The sequence below is a fragment of the Malania oleifera genome, chromosome 5, assembly GCF_029873635.1.
Source record: "Malania oleifera isolate guangnan ecotype guangnan chromosome 5, ASM2987363v1, whole genome shotgun sequence".
Classification (NCBI taxonomy): Eukaryota; Viridiplantae; Streptophyta; class Magnoliopsida; order Santalales; family Ximeniaceae; genus Malania; species Malania oleifera.
The window spans coordinates 48301782-48325677 of NC_080421.1; the positions used below are offsets into that span (position 1 = coordinate 48301782).

The following is a 23896-nucleotide window of genomic DNA, read 5'->3' on the forward strand; positions in this document are numbered from 1 at the left end:
TAATTTCGCTAGAGGTTGTTTGTATGCTTACTATATATCGTACACCATATGTAGTCCTAAACAAGTGGAAACTATTAAAGCCCTAAACAAGTGGTAACTATTAATGCGACAACACTACTTGCTTGTGGGGTAGTAGCTAGTGTACATGTAATAATGTTCAATGTAGGTATTGAACCCATATCTCAAGCATGGTAGTTTGGCTTATCACTCTAATAAATGTTGTTATGTTGTAGCATTCCCTATAAATTTTGTTGCATATGTACTAGTGGTGTCATCTACCCATATTGGTATAACATACTGTATATGGTATTTCAATTTCTTCACATCCATGTTGCACTTGAGTTCTTACTCGTGCAATAGGAAATGGATTTGCAGTCTATTGATCAACCTTAGAAGCCCGAAATGTGGCAGCCTGAGCATCGACATACTTATTGTTGATTGCTTTGTCTATGAAATCCATTAATGTTTATTCCTTCCCTAATGAATTGATCATAATGTTTAATGCTAAATTTTGGAGAATGGAAATCATAATACCAGTTTAGGTGGTTCTGATTTAGAACAGGACCTGCTGACTTGCTTATTCGTCTGTTACATCATGTGGAATACCTAGCCCTTCGCATCAGTGCACACATTTTCATCTAATCCTAAAAGATCACTAGTCTTACCATCTTCCTACTACATTCCACCCCCAACCAAATAGAGATATGTAACTTCTACCATAGCCTCGGGCTACGTTGATCACAACTTTAATCATGGGCATTTGATTCATGCAGGCTGTAGGTAGCTTGAAGGCTATAAATAAGGACGCCCAAAGGTTGTGGGGTAGCTTGGCACACTACAAGAAACTTGGAGGCTGTAGGTATAGCTTGAAGGCTATAAATAACCTAGAGTTTATAGGGAATAAATGAAGTAGCGTCTGCATGATTCTTGCACACAAGTATAGACGTAATTTGGATTGATGACGCCCCCCTTGATGAGGCTGGTCATAGTTTTAGAAACCAATAATTCACTCCAATTTTGTCTCGCATGTTCTTATAATCTGCACATCTGAATCAAAAACTCAAAGACCATGCTCCCATAAAGTTTCCAACAACTGGGTTGACACGTTTTCTTTCTAATAAAAGTCATTTGAAGCAATGCGCCATTTGAAGCCTTGGCTCTCACCATTTAGAAAGACTGCAGATTCATTTTCTTAATAACGCAACTCGAGCGCTTTTCCATTGTTGGCTAAATGCCTTGAAAACAAAATGTAACCATCATATTTTCTGATGCATCCAAGTGTTGGAAGCTCTAAGGCTGACCAGGTTTACAGAGTTCACAATGTTGGAAGACATCGAAGGCACCCCAAGACAAGCCCGTCATTTTAGGAACAAAAAGAAATTGATTTGAATATGCCAAAGTTTACAAAACAAGGAAGCCATACTTTTTAACCTTCAAATACACAAATTGAAATTTCATCTAGTCTTTTCGACCCAGCCATGCTTAGAAGCACCAAATCATCTAGGGCATGATTTCAGCAATAAGAAATCCAAAAACAGATTTCGTAACATGAATTGAAATAGCTCAAACAGAAGGCCATGCTTGCCCTCATTGTAGAAAATATGCCAGGCTTGGATCTGTGCGATAAGGAAGGCCAGTTCGAGCTCCCAAAGCTCTACATCCTGCAGCTGCCTGTCATGGAGAGCAGACCACAGAAGCAGTCATGAATGTATCTTCGCAGCACTCCATACTCTTAGCCCACATGCCTTCCACACATTTTCCCTCATGGTAATATTGTAATTTCAATACTAAAATGCCAACAAAGTTCACTTACCACTTGAGCAGCAAATGGCAACATCTTTTCTGGTGGCATGCCAGTGCAAACAGCTATTAGAAAACAAGAGAAGCATCGATCTCATCAAATACAGCTCACTAATCAAAAGTATTAATACCAAAAATATATGAAAAGACAATACCCTTGACATTGGGAGATAGAAACTAAACTATCATGGATTTTTGACAAATTGACCATGTTCAATCCTTGTCAACAAAACTAATCTGACTTGTAAGATCTGAACAATATAGTTTTACAAACAATAGTTGCAGAAAAGAAAATGAATGACCAAGTATACAATATCAAATGTGCTTTTTTTCTTTTCTTTTTTTTATCTTTCTTTAAAAAAATTTTGTTTTGTGGAGCAAACTACCAACATGAAATTTGCCAAATTTGTAAAATTTGTCAAATCCCTATGATATAGATCCTGTAAGCGACATGTTTCACTTTCACCACCCAGGCAGCAAACAATAAGCAAGAGCAAATAGGGCAACACAAACAAGCAGCAAGCCGTGTCAACACTTGGACACGATGTGAAACATGCATGGGTTGTACACCATTACGGTGATTAATTTGTTTTTTAAAAAAAAAAAAAAAGACAGCTGTGCAAAATTGGTTAGCAACTTGGAACATTGGATATGTAGTGATTTGAATAAAAGAAAAAAGAAACATAAATTGAAGAAACAACATGAGTAGGGCAAAATAGATTTTAAAAAAACAAAAATTAGAAGATGTGATCTAAACTTGGTACATTAGGAAGAGAAACATAAGAATGGAGTAAGCATATATAATAAAAACCTAAAAGACTCATAAATGTCAAAAGAGAAAGGGGCAAAATTATGAAATGGCCTTGTGGCAAGAAAAATGAGTGCTATTAGCACTTATCCTCCCAAGGACGAGCTAGCTGAAAACATGGAAAAGCAAGTCAAGAGGACTATGGTCATATCATGCATGGGAGAGTGGGGGACAAGAAATTTTTCATAAAAGCTAAATTAAATAGCCATGTAGAAAAGGACAATAAGGTAATGAGGGGATACATGAATGACACAGATACAGAAACAAAAATGAGTCGATTGATATATTCTTAAAAATTTCTATGTTATAGGATCTTACGATAATGAGACTTGCTTTCAGAAGAGAGCACACTTCACAACATTCAAGAGTTGTAAAATTTTTCTCTTTTTTTTTTGGGGTGGGGGGGGGTGTGGGGGGGGATGTGAACAAGTAAGATTGACAATCATTTAAGGACTCTATGGTTATACTAGGTGAAACATAAGAGGTTAGTTTTACATATATGCATCTAAAAATTGAAAGAAAGAGGCATAGCTCTAAATTAAGGAACTGACAAATCCATAATAAGCTAGAAGTAGCACTAGCAGAAGATAATATAAGGGAACGGTGGCTAACATGTGGGAACCTGCAATGTGGACCAAATAACACCCCAACTTTCTAATGTAGGGGGCAGTAGAAGTAGGGATAGACCTAAAATAACTTGGAATGAGATAGTAAGGATTTAATAGTCCTGAACCTGTCAAAAGAAATGGTCCATGATGGCATAAATTGGCGAAAAAAGATTTAAATAGCCGACCCCACCTAGTAGGACTTCAGGCTTGGTTTTGTTGTTGTTGTTCTTGTATTCAGGTACGATGTCATCTAGTTGGTGCACAGTACATACATCCAATCACTATCATCCATCTCTCTTGATGGGAAAAAAATATTAGGTGTAACTACCTTCCTATTCAGTAGGCTTCTTTAATTTCCCAATTTTCTTGTGACAAGGGAAGGATTCACTGTAAACAGTAAACACCACCACAGTCCAAGCCCATTCATTCAGTCACTATCATCCATCCCTCTTGATCGGAAAAATATATTGGGTGTAGCTACCTTCCTATTATTGGTTAGGTGGTAATAGTTGCACCAACCGGGATGAAAACCCAGTACCTGGATTGGTACCCAATTTTTTCTTGTGTTGTACAAAAGAATGCAGCTGAAAACTTTCAACCAGACTTTCCTCTATCTTGCTCTCTCTCCCATTACGTAACTTCTTCCTCATTCTTCTCCTTATATTCTCCTCATGTTCTCTCTTTTCCTCACATTTCTTTCTCTGATCTCTACTTTTTCTTTCTTTTCTGCTCTCCTACTTCTACACCATTGCGCCCTTCCCGCAACCAATTTTAGTGTCATGTCTGGCTGTGGGGGATTTGATCAAAATGATACTGGACTGTGACAGTGATCACAGAAGCAGGAGCCTGTAAGTGACTCTAATTGGCTCTTATTTGAGGCTAATGATGGTGGCAGCAAAGTACTGAAGTGATGATATGAATAGAACAAGAGAGGGGAGTGAGGGGGAGGAGAGGACGAAGTGAAAAAAAGGGAGAAAGATAGGGAAACAGAACAGAGAGAGAGAGAGAGAGAGAGAGAGAGAGAGAGAGAAGAAGAAGAAGAAGAAGAAGGAAGAGAGAAGTGGAAATAGAGAGACAGAGAAATAAAAGATGGGGAGAGAGAGAGAGGGAGGGGGGAAGGGAGTAGCGAACAAGAAGGGAAAGAGAAAGAAACAGAAGATGGAAGTTTCGGACTCAAGTTCAAATTGCCCAATTAAGCATACATCAGACACACAATGCTTAAACATCCTACAGTTAAAAAGTGAAACTTACAAAATAGCCCCCTAAAAATTAAAATTACTCATAATTCCTAACATCCTAAGCCTATGCCTGAAAAAAGTGTGACAAATGAAAAGCCAAGCAGTCGTGGTGGGGTCCTCTTTTGTAAAGAAACCACAATTTTCAAGGATACAGATACAGGCAAGCAGACACAATGCAGGCACGGACAAACACATGCCATGCAAACACTCTTTTGCATTCCCACACCCACGCACTTGCAGAGAGAGAGAGAGAGAGAGAGAGAGAGAATACCATAGAGTACAGCTCCGACAAATGCGTCGCCAGCACCAGTTGTATCTATAAGTTCTGAGGGTGGTATCCTCTCAGCTGTTCCAAAAAATAACCTCCCGTGCACTGTCCCTATGCCATTGGCACTCAGTTTTGTTGTTGGCTGGAAACATCAAAAGAGAAGATGCAATATTACCATATTGCGATCAAACTATAATTCGACAAATATTGCCATCAATATTTAAAGTCATATCATTAATTTTAGAGGGATCATATAAACTACTGTTTTTTCATACTATTTTCACTGAAAAATCTGTCATTTTAAAATAAAACTATGCTCAATTGCCATTATATATCCTACTAATCTGAAACCAAAGTGAGAGAGTATTCAATGATATTAAATTGATTAAAAAGGTCTTGTAAAAAACATAAAAAACATCTTCTGAGCATTCATCTTGGTTGAGAAATCATAGATATTAGACACAAACTCCATGAGTCAAATTTTGCTGGTTCGGTAGAATAACTATGGGATAATTAGGTTCAGTTTCCAGATCAAGGAAGTCCTCCCCTTGGATATCCCCATAACGAAAAATGTAATGAGCCACACATGGTTGCCTTAAATACTGGAACAATTACAACCACCTGGTAGCTGAAAATGTCAAAACCATGGCAACATGTACAGTACTACAGTGAGCTGGTAGCTAAAATATCAATATCAATGACTGATGCCTTGATGAAGCTCACTTCTGTCATGCAAAACAATCAAGAATGGATTCTCTTGCTCACATGGCAGAGCCAAAAAATGTGCCATGTGTGCTTTAGCTAGATGCATGGACAAACATCCTAATGGATAAAGACAACGAATTAAAAAATAAATAATCTAACTAAAATATAATGAATGATAAAAAATGAAGAGCAAGTCTATCTTTAATCAAAATATTGATTACTGATGATAAACATGTTGGGATGGCTGTGTTGTCATCCTTCCTCTGCTTCAGGGAGTCTAGTAACATATCTATATCCATTTCTTGTGAGTCTTGATCCTCTGCAAGAAGTAGAATTCCAATTAAGAACCCATGAATTTTAAATCCTCAAAAATTAATTTCCATTCAGAACTTCAACTCTAAGCTGTGAATGATTTGCATTCTCAATAGTAAAGTATCAGATGATTGTGTACTCACGATTTGTACTTCTCTCAATCATTACGCATCCATCTCCACCAAGGGTTACAATCACAAATTTAACATTAGGCAAACTCAAAAGCATGGAAACAAGAGCACTTGGAACAGACAGTTCCTCTGTCCATGCCTGCCATAACAAATGTCTTTCAATACAAGATCGTCTAAGAAGCTGAAATTCAGCAGCATTAAGATGCACAAAATGACCTCACCAAAAACCTAGAAACCATTAAAATTTCAGTGAACTAAAAATTTTTTGAAAAATAAAATCTGAAGTATAAAATCCAGGATATGAACATTCTTATGCAGTATATGTTTACAGTGAAATATAACATTGTAAAAGTTAAAAGTAACAAATAAATTACAGGAGAATTTTCCAGAGTGACAATTGACATGAAAATATATACAGTTCACACCTGAAGAGATGAGTTACCAGAAAAAGTGTTTATTGCAGCACAACTTACACAAAAGGAAAAATTCATGCCTTTCATCACTACATCACATGTGAAACTAGAAAAACAGATACTGAAGCAGATGTTTCTCTACAAAATTATACAGAAAAGCTTTATCATTTTCTTCACTGAAGCCTCTGGTGCAGATGTTTCTTTATGAAATTATACATAGAAGCTTCATCATTTTCTTCATTGACAACAATACACTACCCTGAAAAACACCCAGAAATTGCAAACATTGATTTCTTTAAAGGAACAACATTGGTAGATCTTCATGCACCAATTACTAAATGTGATTGCATCACTTGAGTCCTAAAATCAGATCTTCCAAGATGATCTTTTGCTTCTTACCGTATTTAATTATCATCTTTCAGAGATAAATTTCCCAAAAAGTGTTTCTTGCTGCACAACTTACACAAAGGGAAAATTCATGTCCTTCAGACTACATCACAGGAAATACAAGAAGCACAGACACTGAAGCAGATGTTTCTTTATGAAATTATCATAGAGGCTTCATTTTCTTCATTAACAGTAGCACATAACCCTGATAACCACCAAGAAAACACATTGTTTTCTTTAAAGGAACCACATTGATAGCTCTTCATGGATCAATTACTGAAGGTGCCTGCATCACTAGTCCTAGAATCAGATCTTCCAAGCTTTCTTTATTTTTACCACATTTAATTATTATCTTTCAGCACCTCCCACCAGCTTACGCCTTGCAGAGAAACATTTGTCTCAATTTTTCTCAAAAGTCAAAATAATAAAATACAGCACAACAGGAAAATGATAATGAAATCATGGACTAGATACAAACTCCAATATCAAGCCATGGACACATAATTCCTCAATTATAGTTAGTGATTTTTTGAAAAGTGGATGGCTCTTGCTGCAGCTGACAAGCTCCATGATTTCAAAGATGTTAAGTGAATTCAAAACAGATACCATAGGCAAATTCCAATCAAAAGACAAATTGGGGGTAAGGAATTAACACATTCTTCTACATGGAAGATTTTTAAGAAATTTCAAGGTTAAGTGACAATAGATCAATAAAAAAAATCATCAACAATTTCCTTTGCTTGCCTGTGGAAACTTTTCAGCGCATACAACATAACTTGCCAGATTCAGAAGATCATCCAACCCTTCCCTTTTCCTTTCTGCATCAATTAAAATAGGTATATTCTTGCGAGCTGCCTGCACTGAAAGAATGCAACAGATGATGTTTACTTTGTTAACTCAAAAACAAGCAAAAGGAGAGATGTGAAATGCAATAGTACAATTGGTGAAGGTGTAAGCTTGTGAGCTTATTATTTGAGCAGAGTTAGAAGCAATATGTACAAGATGAAGCAAAAAGACATGTAAACACAATTTGATGCTAAGTGCAAGCTAAAATTACTTAATATGATAAAATTTTCATGTTTCTGGATTAAAATTTTAAAAAAATTAAAATGGTCATATATCTAGCCAAAAAGCACATACATTTGTAAAGTAAATAAACAAAAATATACATTACAACATATTCATATATATATATATATATATGCATGCATATAACCGCAATTTTTATAGGAAAGATTCTCCAATCATATCATTCATCTAAACTGTACAAAAAGGTAAGAATAGTGCCAATCATTTGGCAGACAAAATATCCTTCTTTTAAAAATAAGACAAAATATTCTTACCAATTAAGTTTAACAAAAATTAATTTCAATATCATTTTAACATCATCCAAGTCAAAAGTATAAACTTATTAAGTGGGGTAATGTATTGCAAAGAAAGTTCAAAATACCAAGAATGAGAAAACACAAAATTTCTAGAACAAACATTGTTCATAACAAACAAGAAAAGATCAAGTAATAGTTGCACTCATCAACAAATGGATTGGTAGAAACCTAAGAGAAAAACAGAGCATTTGGAAGACTATGATTTTGCACTCAAATCATAAAAGCTCCAGTGTCTCTTGTACTCGAGCAATTGAATCAAATGCAAAGGTGGTGGATTGAGTATTTGGAAAACTGACCTTGAACTCTATAGAATAATTGGGTAAAATCGAAGACCTAATCACAATCATAGGTCTCTCCCTCTATTTAAAATATACGTCAAAGTGCATCACAATGACCTTAATACCCTTACTAACTCTCACTTGTTAACATCACACTCACACTAACAATGAAATGACTAAGATAACCATTAACACCCCCTCAAGCTGGAGCATATATATCACATGCTCCTAGCTTGTTACAACCATGGTCTTAAATTTACACAAAATTGTTGAAATTTCCATCGAAATTTCTCATTTCCGTCACCCTTGATTGCCTTGCATAATTTCCATAGAAATCTCAACAAACCATCCAAAATTTATCGAAACCTTGAAACATTAGTGAAACTTGTCGAAATTTTAACTATACAATGAAATTTCCTCGGAATTCACATGAGAGACTTAGGAGTGAAGTAAAATTTTTCTCAATTTATTTTATTTATCTTATCGAAACAAAAGATTATTACAAGTGCTTCTGAAATTATATGAAAAAAATAAACTTGCAACAACATTTTATTCAACCATTCATGTCTTAATTATCATTATTTGTATGATAAATAATATTTATATGATTTACGAATTTCATTTGTATCAACAAGGATCTGCTTTAAGTCCTTATCTTTTTGCTTTAGTGATGGACCAATTGACTAAGAGTATTCAAAAGGAGGTTCCATGATGTATGTTGTTTGCAGATGATATTGTATTAATTGACGAAACAAGGGACGGAGTAGAAGCTGAGTTAGAATTATGGAGAGAAGCTTTGGAATCTAGAGGCTTTCGGATAAGTAGAAATAAGATAGAATATATGAAATGTAATTTTAGTAATGATAAGAGGAATATTGGAAACAAAGTTAAACTTGATGATGAAGAAATAAATAGTACTTGTAGATTTCGATACCTTGGATCTATTATGCAAGCTAAAGGAGAAATTGAAGATTATGTAATGTATAGAGTTCAAGCAGGTAGAAGTGCTTCAAGTGTGCTCTGTGATCGTAGAATACCCCTAAAATTGAAAGGGAAGTTTTATAGAACAGCTACAAGACCAGCTATGCTATATGGATCGAAATGTTGGGCGACGAAGAAACATAATATCCAAAAAGTAAAAGTTGCCGAGATGAAAATGCTTAAATGGATGAGTAGTATAACATTGAAAGATAAATTAAGGAACGAACATATTCGTGGTAAGTTAGGTGTAGCTCTTATAGAAGATAAGATAAGAGAGGGATGACTCGGATGGTATGGACACTTGCAACGTAGGCCACATAGTGCACCTATGAGGAAGAGTGATTTAGTTACTGTGGAAGGTAATTGAAGGGGTAGGAGTAGACCTAAAATAACTTGGGAGGAGATAGTGAGTAAGGAGTTTATATCCTTGAATCTATCAAAAGAAATGGTCCATGATCGCATAAATTAACAAAAAAGGATTCATATAGCCGACCCCACTTAGTGGGACTAAGGCTTGGTTTTGTTGTTGTTACATCATCTTACAAATATGTTTGAAACACATACTATTTTACAACTTTTCCACGTCATACACTAACACAACATAGATGTATTTAATTTGTAACATATTAGTCCTAAAAGAGTGATTGGATGATGTAACATATTTTACAAAATCACAGTGATTGGGGAGGATTCATCTCTAATAGAAATCCTAAACTCATGTGACTAGTTGGCAGGGATGCAGGGAAATATTTCAAATCTTCTAGGAGGTCTTTTAGGGGTGACAGGATTGGATAATGCTGGCTCAAAAACTCAAAGGCCCAAAACATATGGGCTGGAGAAACCCTAGTCAATATGGGTTATTAAAAGAAAGAGCATAGGTACAGAAGGAGCTGCGAACAAGAGTTCCGCCCAAGATACACTGCAACACAGGCCTGTAGAAGAGGTGGGAGGGGGTAGAACAGTGCAAGCAAGCTTGGATAATTCAGTTGGGCAGAGTATAGATGAATCATTGGCTGGAGAAGAACCAGGGGATAAACGCACTGCAAATAGAGATTACCACGAATAGCAGGGAGCAAATCAAAATCTGGAATAAATTTTCTCCATTATCCTCAGTTCCAAGAGATAAGTTGATTATGGAACCAGATGGGGAAGTAGAAGATTACTTGCTTTAAGATACAGAAGAAGAGATGGGCAGCATAGGTCAATCAGAGGAGGAATTATTGGTTGATCAGCCGAGAGCTGACCTTGACTCCGCCGAAGACGAGGGTTTGATCCAGCTATTTGAAGTTTTCATTGGAGACCTTGAGGGAGAGGGGTTTGATAGGAGTGAAAGTTCAACAATGACCCCGCAGCAATAGTAAAGAGATTGTATGCATCCAGATCCTGAGAATGCTTAAGTGGGTATAAATTTTATTAATCATAATTTTGACTAATTGAAAGTTTTAAATGATGAGGTGCCTTTGTCTTCTGACCCCAGCCTTGGGCACATTTTTTCACTAGTAGTTAATTCAGCTATTCCTTCTTCTAGTGTTTGGGGTGGGTGTGGGGGGGGGGGGGGGAATAAATCTCGGAAGGTTGATTTTCCATGGGGAATCCTTGTTCATCTAGAATTAGTAAAGGTATCCTTCCTCTTCCTAATCAACCCATTCTTTCTCCAGAAACTCTGTCATAGGGATGACTCTAATAGGAGGGAAGGTTGTAGCTTTAGCTTCGAGGGTGGTGAGCCAGACAGCTTATACTTGCAAAAACTCCTTGAGGATCGGGGCTTGGAATTATTAGATCCTGCCAAGAATATGGTGAGGATGGGATTGAGCCCAGGGACGTATGAGAGGAGGAAGAAGAAAGTTCAAAAAGAACATACAAACCTAGCATCGTCTATAAATTTTGAGGGCGAAATAGGGCTCAAAAAGGGTGTTAAGTGTGTCAAAATATGAATAGAGTTGGAATGTTAGAGGGTATTAGAAAAAGGAACACTAAATAGGAATTGTTAAATGGGGGTGGGGGGATTGTTAGACGTATTTGGGGCGGTCACTGCAAGGATTGGGAATTTTGCCCACACATGGTGCCTCAAGTGGTATCAAGGTCATGTGGGACTACTCTGATGGGTTTTTTCCCTTTTTGTGTACTTTGAAGTGAGAGGAAGGAGTCAATGGTGGGTTTCCTCTATATACAAGCCTTCTAGACCAAATCTTAGGAGTTCTTTTCGAGATGAGCTTTATTTTGTTTTTCGTCTATGCTCCCCTAGGTGTATTGTGGATGGTGATTTTAATGTATGTGCAGTTTCCAAAGAGGGGGGGTGGGGCAAGAGTTACATGGATAATTTTGACTTGTTAATCAGGGATTGTGTTTGAGATATCTCCACTTGGGAAACGCTTTTTTACTTGGCCTAGGATGCTTTGGGGGCGGCCCGCGCCGGGGGGGGGGGGGGGGCGAGGGGTTGGTGCTAGAACGGTGCCTAGTAAACTGCATAGATTCTTGTTCTGCTGTGAATGGGAAGATGAATTTTTGAACCTTACTCGAAGTACTCTTCCTAGGACCACTTCCGACCATTTTCTTATTTTTTTGGAATCTAGTAAGGTGTCATAGGGTCCTATCCCTTTTAGGTTTGAGGATATGTGGTTGGACCATGCAATTTTCAAGCCTTTGGTCAAGGATTCTCAGGAAGAGGAAATGGAAAGGGGTTGGGAAGGTTTTAGGTTCACAAGGAAATTGAATCATTTGAAAGAGAAGCTAAAGTTTGGAATAAGGAGGTGTTTGGCAACGTTAAAATTAGAAATCTAGCCTTATGGATGAGTTGGCTTCCTAGGATAGGAAGCTGGAGGAGATTAACCTCTCGAAAAGTGAGAAGATAAGAATTGTTTCCTTGATGAATGTGCTAGAAGAGGAGATTTCTCAAGAAATGAGGGTTTGGAGGCAAAAGACCAAATTCAAATAGGTCAAAGACAATGACTGTAACTCTTCTTTCTTTCATAGGCTAGCTGTTGATAGTCATTTTTTTATCAAACAAATAATAACCTAGCTAAATAAATCAAAATTCAAGAAAAATAAAGAGAAACTAAAATTTTCCACTAGACAGTCAACCGACCACCTATGTATGGTCGACCGGTCCCTTTCTTCCACATTTTTTCATGCATAAGTGAAGGTTTTTGGTGCCATTTGCAGACAGTCAACCAATCTCTCTAGGGCAGTCAACCGGCCCAGTGCAATTTTGAATTGTGAATTATTTTCTTCTCATTGGTTGATCATTTTGGTTGAGCCACGTGCCCCAACCAATGCCAAGTGTTAGACATCCAATGAGGACATTAGTAGTTGGCTGTTGGTAGTTATTTTAGTTTGAATTTGAATTTTCAAAGTTCAAAATTCAAACTTCTTTCCCTCCATTTTTGCTAGTCATTTGGGGCACACCTATAAGGAGAAATGAGAGGAGAATTGCAGAGACTTAGCAGATTTTCATGCCTGCTTGGAGGAGATCTCTCATTCCTAAATTTCCATCATTTCTCCCATTTTTCCATATTTCCATTGATTCCATCTTTCAATATTTCATTTGAGTGCTAGTTCTTCCCTTCTAAGCTACACTGAAAAGCAATCTTCAAGTCAGTCCTATATATTTTATTTTGTGTTCATTAGCATGTCATTTATGCCTTATTGCATGTTTGAGAATATGAGTTAGTATGATTGATTTTACATGATTCCTATGCATACGTGTTGATTTTAGTGATAGCATGCCATCTAGGATCAATTTAGAGTAGGACTGTATGCTGGTTTCAACAAAAAATGCAAGAAAATCATGTTTATTGTAGAACATGTGGTCAACTAGCCTAGTTAGAATGTTGAAATCTTCATGTTTTTGCATTCTGTTTTGATTTTTTTGAGATGCTGCAATGTTTATATGATGTATGATGAGATTAGCCAAATCCTCTCATAAAGATTGGTGTTAGTTTATAATTTTTCTCTTCAAAAAGTCAAAATAATTATTTTTTCAAGTTAGATGGTTTTTCTTCTTCAAAAAGCCAAAAATTTGTTTTTAGAAAATTTCTCTTTTTAATGAACTACCCATGATGTGGCTATGATGGATTAAAAAGTCTCTTTTTCTAAAAACAAAAATGAAAGATGTCAAGCTAGGCTTTAAGGTTTTCTTCCCAAAGAAATCAAAAGATTCTTTCGGAAAATTTACCTTTTTAATGAACTATCCATGATGTGATTGTTGGGTAGATTAAAAAGTCTTTTTTTTTTAAAGTAAAATCAATGACTTCAAGTTGGGTTTTATGGTTCCTAAAGAAACCAAAGCATTCAAAGTTCAAGGATTTTCTTAAATAAACCCAAAATTGTTTTACATTGAAATTTGAAAATGTTTTTGGGAACTGGCTTAATTCCTCTTCAGAAGATATGTAGGCAGTCTACTTTGTAGATCACATAGCAACCAAAAAACTAAAAATCTCTTTCCTTTTTTCTCCTCTTTATTTTCAAAATTTGCATGAATGTATGTTCATTTTAGAGAGGGACAAAGTAGTAGGGTCTCCATGAGGTTAAGTCCTTTGAATGGATCCCCTACGAAAGCATTTTCAAAAGGGGTTAGGGAATGGAAATTTCCTATGAAAGAACAAACAAAGAAGAGAGAAAGCTGACGGGCGATCAGTCTCGGTAGGTGGTCGACTGGCCAATGCTGTAACTTGTATTTTTCATGTTTTAATAATCATTTTTCAGAAAATTGCTTTCTAAAAAGGGACACACACACACACAAGGTAAGTACGGTAATCATTTATAGAATGAGTTTTATAGGGTGCTAGTTCTTTGAATTCCAACAAAAATGGAATTGAAGGAATTACCTTCCCTATTCACAATGGTACTCTCAAACCTAAATCTCTTTTTAAAAAGGTTTTCCTTTCTTTTGCCTTTTCAAAACTATAGGTTGTCTATACTTGATTTTCAAATGGTCACCAAACATGTTGGCAACCAAATGGACAACTCAAGCCTCGTGTCAACACTAGCTAATGGGAAAAAGAGTAAAATTTTGATTAGGGAGTTAAATGTCAAGGGTGGAAAAGTCACTAACGAGCTATGTCAAATCACATCCACTATTACTAATTTCTTTCATAATTTGTATTTGGAGAAGGACCACTATAGACTGATGTTAGAGACGTTAGATTTGAAATCCTATAGCTTTTGAACAGATGAGCTGATTAAAGAGACCTTCTGATGAGGAGGAAGTGAGGGGCATGGTGTTGGGGTGGAAAGGGATAAGGCCCCGGGCCCGGATGCTTTTAACATTGCTTTCTTTCATGACTATTGGGAACTTATAAGGGCAATTTGTTGAAAGTCTTTACTAGGTTCTTTGGTAATTGGATTTTGAGCAAGGTCATTAATTTCTCTTTTATAGCCTCAGTGCCTAAAAATTGCAGGTCTATTAAGGTAAAGGATTTTAGACTTACTAGTCTTGTCTCTCAGGGAGGAATGTTCACTCTTGGTCTTTGCATCAGTCGAGAGTGTATTCTTGCAAATCTTTTTTTGAATTCTTGGTTTGTTCCAATTCTTCATTTCCGCTCTATCCTATTATATGAAAGGCCAAGGATCCCCCAAAAATTATGGTTGTCACTTGGTTGGTTGTGCTTAATAAAATAAATACTAGTAACATGCTGCAGATGAAGAGACCTTTGAAAGCTCTCTCTCCAATTGTATGTGTTCTCTTATAAGAACTCCAAGACAGTTTCTCATCTTCTTTTGAACTGTTAATCTGCCTGAAGGATTTGGAAAAAGCTTTTTGGTATTATGGGGGAGAGATGGGTATGACCTTCAGTGAAGACTTGTTAGCCACTTCTTTTGCAAGCTTTGGAAGAAGGAAGGATAGGGCAGCAGTATGGAAGTGCGTCATTTTTTACAGTTTTATCGGGAATATGGTTGGAGTGTAATGCACATATCTTCTCCAGGAAAAAATTAAATTGGGTGCTGGTGTGGTATCAGATTCAGTATTTGGCCTCTTTGCGTTGTGTTAGTTTTGGATTTTTCGGGGGTGCTAGTTTTCAGGAGTTACAAATAGATTGCAGGAACATGCTGGCTTGTTGGTTTTTTCCTCTTTGTTTTTCATAGTCACTTATTTTTTTGTTTGTCCCAGATCTTTCTCATGAGATGTCCTATTCTCCCTCTTGTAAATTCTTTCCCCATTAATGAAACCTTCTTTTGATATCGAATAAATAAATAAATAAATATATTGCGTTGTCAATATGCGTATGTGCACGTGCCCGCATGAAGTTCTTAAAACAACAAGACAGGCTTTTGCATAAGTGTTCAGGGGAGAAATTAAGAGTACAGCAAGCTTTTTAGTCAAACCAAGTATTAGAATATTCACTTTAAAAGGCAATAAAATCAACTGCCATGATTTGGCAATAGCATATACATTCTATTTAATATGATTGCAGCAATCAAGTTGGAGATGAATAAACTTGCAACAAGTAGTTAATTAGAATTTAGCATGTCAAATGCAGTAAGGGTCTCTAGGATTTATTAAGCCTCACAAGCCCGAGGGATAAATGAAACAGAAGCTTAAGACAGAAGGTTATGCAGTTAAAGTCATATCACTGAAATCCACCAGCTATCTTCCAGATTGATAGACCCCATACAGCAAATTACAGAAAGAAATACAAGCAAAAAAATGTAATTGATGGAAGTTTTGCACAAAAACTGGGGAAAAAAAAAAAGAAAAAAAAAGAATTTATTGTCAATTTTGAGAAGAGTGTGAGCAGGATAATATACATAAACAATATCATGTATTTTCCAAAGCACATAAGGTAAACAATTTGACAGGAAAATTGAGCACCTTCCAGTTGCGGTTGACAACTTCTGCCCACAAGATTATATATATATATATATATATATATGCATTGATCACCTTTCTTAGATTGTTATCTGAGGACAGTATGATACTTTTTAGACTTGTAGTTCATTTCCTAAGATCCCATAATCAAGATCAAATACTAGAGGCATAGCACCAAAATAATTAGACTAAGAAAAAACTGACAAATTACCTCCCGTGCGACAACCAAAGCTGTCTCAGGCAATCTTACATCAAAATAGGCAAGTCTAGCGCCTTCCAGGGCAAAAAACAGGCTAGACGGTGAGAGGTCTTCCGGTATCATGGGAGGATGTCCAGGAGTGTGTATGCAAGTACGAGTTTTCCTGAAAACATCAATAAAGATCAATTAAATGAAGATGTAATTTTCAAAATAGCCTCATTAGAGATTAAAATATTTATTTCAATCAATCTTTTAAAAGGCTGGCTCACCCCAAGGCAAGCCTAAAATTCCTTAAGGCTCAATCTAAATACCAAATTCCAAAAAGGCTTACACATTTGTATAAGAAGGCATGCTTTTTGCACCTTCTTAGTTGAGGTTTGCATATTTTGGGTGTCTGATTCTCAAGTTAAATTTTTGGCTAGAAAATTTTAACTCCATGTTTATATAGAAGGAATGTCATAATATGATATATGAGTTGATTTCTAAAACTCTTGAACCTCAACCTTTCCAAGATAATTGAGAGTTAGTCTAATGAGTTGGTTTCTAAATCTCTTGAACCTCAATCTTTCTAGAATAGTTGAGATTTGTATCTTAGATCTTGAAAATAATTTGAACTTCGCAATGTTATAGCTATGACTTGCACGTCATGATTTGCATAATGAATTCAAGTCAGCAATTTTAAATGGCCAACAAGTGGTTTGCAAATTGTATTTGATTTTTTTACATTATATTTGCAATTTTATTAATTTTTTCTTCATTTTTAATATATATGGAATTCATTTACACATATTTTATCTATAAAAAAAATTCTCAAAAGACTTATGCCCCAATGCCCTAATGCTTATGCCTCAACTCTTAAGGGTTAAAAAGCCTCACCTTATGCCTTCATCTTTTAAAACATTGGTTTCAATCATAAAAATCAAATTTTCTAAAATATGAACAATGAAAAACATAATGTACATAAAATCATAAAATTATAAATAAATAAAAATAGATGTTAAACAAAATCCAAAAACAGGGTTTGGCCACATCCCAGTACTGGTGCTGTTCACATCCCCACTACCACTGCAGTGAAGTGCAACAAAGTGATTTAATTACATTCAAACCACATGGAAACAGTCTAATCCACTAGTTATAGATGTTAGAACATTTATTTCAACCACAATATCCTAAAGTAAAAAAAAAAAAAAAAGAAAGAATGCAAACAAAACAAAAAACACTGTATAATATAAAAGTATGTGCGTTTAAGAGTAACCAATCTAAATTCTACCCGGCCATTATCATCAATAACAGTTCAGTTCAATGGAACTGAGTGCTGTGCTTACTTTCACCCAATATGAAGAGAATCTGATACACTAGTTATTTAGAAAATTAATAAAGTTTAACAGAATGGAAACATATGCTGGGTAATCGTGACAGGGAAACCTACTCTCTAAACAACTGAAAACTCTCAAGACAACCAAACTCAACTCTAACAATTCTTAAAATAAACACACAATTTCTCATTACAGGCATTCAACTACTAGCTAGAACCAAAATAGGCAAAGATTTTATCAATGTACAAGAATGTGAAAATAAATAGTTTACATATTCATTCATAACTTGTAGAGCTGACAAATTCATGCATTGAAGCAATTCATATGAAATATTTCAGCTCAAAATCTTTGATTGCAATAGGATTCAAACCAAGTGCCAACTAGTGAAAAATTTCTATACCATAAATGCCTCACTACGAGTGCAAATCCATTTGCTTTAGGAATGAGTTGCAAAATAAAAAATAAAAAATAAAAAAAAAAATAATAATAATAATAATAATAAAATAAAAAACTAAGCTTCCAAAGATGATTCATTGTTATATACAAATCTTACAACATGATATTAAATAAATACCTCCTCAAAAGGTGGAAAAATCAATATCCATCCCGCAGAAAATATGAAAAACCATTTGAATTCATCAAACAATATCAAAAGATGATAGCTTTCAAAGAAGAAGAAGAAGAAGAAGAGAGAGAGAGAGAGAGCATAATAAGCAGAAACCCTCACGTTTGACTGTCAACAATGACATAGGACATTGGTGAATTGCCATCCTTCGAAACCTAGAAACAAAACAAGCTGTGTCAACTACGGATTAAGGAGATTACATATGAGTTGATGAGGGAAAACACATATAATTTTAAATAACCGACAATTCCCCCAAGCAAGAAGAGTAATGTTTCAACTGTATTGATCAAATAATTTCAATGTTTATGAAGCACACTTTACATGACTAGGTATACTACCATGACATCCTCACTAAATTTCAACTTGGCTCTGAACCAGCCACTTAAGTCAGGATAAATATGTTAAAATGGTTAAACCTTTTCTGGAACAAATACAGATAAAATTCTTGCTAGCCAACTGTATCCTAACACCAAAAAAATGCAAGATCTGCCATAAATGTTTATGCTTATATGATTTAAGATATATTCACCTGTTGGGTTAGTGGGCTATTCTATTACTGGTTTTCAGAATGTATTTTCCAGTTCATTTCCATCCTAATTTTGGGAATAGGTAAGTGGACTATCCTATTACTGGTTTTGCACAGGAGCTTCAACATTATGTCTTGAACATTTTATATTAAACTGCATAAATTCAGCACCTATGGTAAAGACTGCCGCAAAGGAATCGAAGCATGCCTTTTTTACTACTCTCTTTTCAATAAGAAAATATAACTATGCATAGCTCGTATTTGCCACATATCTAGAGGTGTTGCATTCCATGTAAGGCCCAAAAAAACCAAAGATCTAGAAACCTTAGGGCTTATTTTGTTATGAACCAATTTTCATCGTTCATTTCCAATTTTTTCAAAGTTACCAAAATGCAACCTGGTTTTCCAGTTTTCCAACATTTACGTGGAAAAAATAATTCAGAAGAGAAGTGTATTAATAGAAGAAAGAATATACGAGGATGAGAAATCCTCTAAAACAAACCAGAAAATACCAAAAGCAAGAAAAAAAAGAGTATTGGAAAAAGAAAGAAAAATCCAGTTATCAAAAACTATCCAATCATGCTGAAGATTAGGAAAATGTATACTGCCAAAACAACCTGATGATAAAACAAGGTAGCATTTTTGTCCAAATCAGATCAATTGGGAAACAAGGTGGCATTTTTGTATTTCTTTTGAAAACTGGAATCGAAAATGAAAACTGTTTTCCACAACTAAACAGCCCTTAGTCTTGTAGTGTCATAACATAAATAAATAATAAGAATTAATGCATCAGACTCTGCGCTTGCATCGGACACCAGATTAATAATAGACTTGATGCATGCAACGTGATAAAATTGCCGCAAATGAACCACTGAGTGATGCCTTCAGACCCAAATATGTACCGAAAAGATAAATGGCGTTCAGAATCAATTTTGCACTACCAATAGATGGATAAGAGCTCAAGCTATGGATCTCTTAGCACCAAATTACTAATAAAATATTACACAAAATACATGGTTTATGCTACTATGAAAGGCACGATCACATGAAGCTTACTACAAGAAAAGAAGTGTCTACACCATCAGCTTTTAGGTCCTCCAGTAAATATTTCCCATGAGTGTCATCCGCGATCTAGACATAAAACATGTGTTCAAATTTAAGACACCACTGTCAAGATTTGAACTGATGTATTCTGAGTTCCACTAAGGAAAAACAAGATACATGTGGAAAAACCTAGTGAGAATACGCAAGCAATAGGATTAATTATAAATAAAGAGACTTATGTACCTTTGAAATAATCCTTGGATATAAGCCCAAACGAGCTGCGCAGGTTAAAGCATTCCCCACATTCCCACCCCCTTGAACCTGAGAAGCCACAGCAGAAAGCATATGAGTATAAATAATGGCTGCTCTGAATTGGAAATATAATTGCTGAAAATTGACCACAGTTCATGTATGGCAAAAAAGAAAAATGGTGTTAAAGGTGGAGACAAATGGGCAAAAAAAGATAAATTCATTAGAATGGTGGAAAACCTATATTGAGTTATAAGGCCTTGACTCACCCAAATTTGTTAAGTTGTGTCAAATGACTTGCTAGCTTGTCTGTGTCAAAAGTTAGTACAATTTTAAAATTTACCTTACATTACATAACTACACCAGAGGTTGATGAGCTCACTCATGGTACTAAAAATTGGACCGTAATTGCCATTACTTAACAGAAAGAACGCGAAAAAGAGCATTATGGGGCAAAATATCGGATGCAGCAAAATTCAAAGCGAAACACTGTTATGCACATCCATTATGGTGCTGTTATGGTTCTGTAATGTCCATTACGAGACATTTCGCTTGGCACTTGGCAGATAAGGCTCTTTTGACCCTTTTTTTTTTCTCATTCTTTCAGCTCATTTCTTCTTTCTAAGCCTCTCAAACATACTTTCTCCATGCCTCTGCTGATTTTGTGAATCAAAATATGAACTTGAAGTTTGGAATCAAGATTTTGAAGGATTGTGTTCATTACAAGACATTTCGCTCGGCAATTGGCAGATAAGGCTCTTTTGACCCATTTTTTTCTCATTCTTTCAGTTTATTTCTTCTTTCTAAGCCTCTCAAACATAGTTTCTACCATGCCTCTGCTGATTTTGTGAATCAAAAACTGAACTTGAAGTTTGAAATCAATATTTTGAAGGATTGTGCTCCCCAAACTTTGATCTGTTTGACAGTGGCAAAACATAGCCTACTCTTGTTTTTCTGTTTGATTTCTTTTTGATTTAGGTTAGATTTGATCATTCTAACGCACATATGTAATCTCTAAAAAATTCAAATGCATCAAAGGGGGATTTGGTTTTGAGATAAAAAATCAGCCTAACTGAGCTAAGTGAAATGCATTTAAATGATTTTTTCTTCTAAAGACCAACTTCTTGAAGCTTGTATCACATGGATCTACCAAAGAGTGGTAGATATTTTTTTCTGGTTTTTCTTTTTCATTTTTTGTGGGACTTTATTTTTTATATTTAAGTTCATACAAGTTATATGGCATAGATCTATTGATATAGAGTGTATGGATTTGTTAAATTATTTTCTTTGTTATAATATTTTGTTTTCAAGTATTTTTTATTTTTCCATTTATAAATTAATAATTAAATATTTTATTTCAATAAACATTTAGTTAATTATTAGTTACTACTTACTGCTGTCTACGTTTCGTAAATTTGTCTTCTAAGAATTAAGTAATTTTATTTAGGTAATTACAAGTTACTCACTACTTAATACTTACTAAATACTATGTTACTACTTGTTAGATTATCACTTTACCTAAAAGCTTAAGCTATTAGGTTGTGGGCGAACAATGTATAACAGGCTTTAATACTCCCCTGCACGTACAGCCAAACAGCGCGTGAGGAGATAAACACACAATAAATTACACCATTACTGAGAATAATTAATTTTGTAAACATCACACAATAAACACGGGCAAGGAGACTAGAACCCAGGACCTCCTCGTAACTTGCTCTGATACCATGTTAGACTACCACTTTACCTAAAAGCTTAAGCTATTAGGTTGTGGGCTAACAATGTATATCAAGCTTTAACACAACTTACTAGTATTCTAATATAGATATAGACGTACAATAGTTGTAGTCTTGTAGAATTGTAGACTTGTAGAATAGTATCACTTACTTAGTACTTAGCATAGTGGTCACTAGCCACAAGTTAGTTACTGCTTACTACAATAATACTCCTATGTACTTCCTTTTGTTTTCTGTTGTTTTTCCTCCCTTTTGCAGCTTCAAATTGCTCTCCAAAGTCTTAAAGCTGATGATGCCTTGTAGGAGAGGGGAGGGTCAAGGTCAAGGGAGTGGTACTGGGCCTAGTGAGGATATTGGATGGCAATTTGCTGAATTGTTGCAGGAAATAGTCATCTGCTAAGTGCAAATTTTACGATAAAAAAATAAAAGGAGGTATCATAAGACTGAAACAACACTTAGCCCATGAACAATGGGAAGTTTCCAAGTGTCCAAACATTTCATCTGAGGTTGGACAAACATGATGCAACATCTGAAAATTATGAGGGTAGGAAGGAAAGAGAAGCAAAAGATAAGGGAAGACTAGGAAGATAGATTCCTTATGGAATCTAAAGAAGATGAGAGGTTTATTGAATCAGGAGATGATGAAGACCGTGAGATTACAATTGCAAGGAGGAAAAGTCTTAGGGATTTAGAGAATAGGAAGAAAGACAAAGGTTTAGAGCTAGAAGTGGGCATACTAATGATGAAGGAGGTGGCAATGGTAGTCGAGGTAGGGGTAAGAAGAAATGGTGGGGATCATGGGGCACTTCCTGTCAATGTGAAGATCTTGGAAGTGGTCAACAAAGGATTGACCCTGATACTCCTCAAGCTAGCTCGAGGGCCATGGATCCTGAACTTCACAAAGAAGCAAAAGTTCCAAGCAAACCTAGAATTTATTGAAAAATAATGAAGGGGCTGAGGAAAAAGCTAGGTAGTGCAGTGTCTCACTTTTTGATCTACAACCACATTCCTGCCCATCTCGCTGATTCTCCTTGGCTGCCAAGCATGTTAAAAACTGCCATACAGGCTGGAAAAGGAGTCAAGCCACCTACTCATGAAGTTTCAAATGTTTGTTTGAATGAGTACTGAATGAGTACAAGGAGTCAAGAGGATGGATAATGGGCTTTGAGGGCATATGGAAGGAAAGAGGAGTGACCATCTTGTGTGAATCAGACCCTACAAGAAAGCATATAGTAAATTTTCTTATTTACAGTAATTGGGTCATTGTATTCCACAATTCAGTTGATGCATCGAATGTTCAACCCAGGGATGCCAAATATTACTTTGCTCTTATGGATGCCATTTTTGGAGGAAATCAGTGAGAGCATAGTTGTCCGAGTAGTCATAGATAATGAAGTAGCAACAAAAGCAGGGTGGTAAACTTTTGATGGAGAAAAGGTAGCATCTTTATTGAACACAGCATGTGCAGCCCATTGCCTTTATCTCATTTTACAAGATATTGGTGAAAGCAAAAGTGTAACCCGGGGGAAGTTAACTAATGAACAAGAATTAGTACGTTCAGGCATTACAAGGTTTGCAACTAATTTTATTGCTTGGGAAAGTGTGATTAAGCAAAAGCAAGTACTATGGGACATGTCCCAATCAGATGGCTAGAAAAACTCTAGGTGGAGGAAAGGAGGGTCGTGGTTATGATGTTAAGAAGATTATTTTGGGCAAAGACATTTGGACACGACCAAATGATATTATAGAGGTGCATGAACCCCTAGTAAAGTACTGAGACTAGTTGATGGAGATGAGTGTCAATAGTTAATTTTTGACCAAACACATTTAATCCAAATGAAGATGCAAAAATCCAAGAAAAATAAAGAGAGAAGCCAAAATTCCACTGGGCGATTGACTAATCTCTTAGGACGGTCGACCGGCCCTCCTCCAAACTAGTCATTAGTCAAAACCTTCAAGTGGTCAACCAGCATGCGAAAATTTTAAATTTTTTTATGTGTCCTCATGTGATTGGTTGGAGATTCCTAGCCAACCACATGTCCCATTAAAGCCACACGTCAACCTCCGATATTGCCACTTAAT

At 35.8% G+C, this 23896-nt stretch overlaps 1 protein-coding gene across 1 annotated transcript in view; it reads right to left on the reverse strand.

The window, feature by feature from the left end:
• Positions 1–1361: 1361 nt before the first annotated feature.
• Positions 1362–23896, reverse strand: part of LOC131155800 (uncharacterized) — a 29245-nt gene continuing 6710 nt past the window's right edge. Inside the window, exons 4-13 of the mRNA XM_058109214.1 lie at positions 20076–20153; positions 19845–19919; positions 18365–18417; positions 16334–16484; positions 7415–7525; positions 5883–6009; positions 5649–5746; positions 4726–4864; positions 1814–1866; positions 1362–1671 (exon numbers count right to left, since the gene is read on the reverse strand). Coding sequence (XP_057965197.1) covers positions 1588–1671; positions 1814–1866; positions 4726–4864; positions 5649–5746; positions 5883–6009; positions 7415–7525; positions 16334–16484; positions 18365–18417; positions 19845–19919; positions 20076–20153 — 969 coding nt within the window. The 3' untranslated portion in view covers positions 1362–1587. The remainder of the gene's footprint in view (positions 1672–1813; positions 1867–4725; positions 4865–5648; positions 5747–5882; positions 6010–7414; positions 7526–16333; positions 16485–18364; positions 18418–19844; positions 19920–20075; positions 20154–23896) is intronic.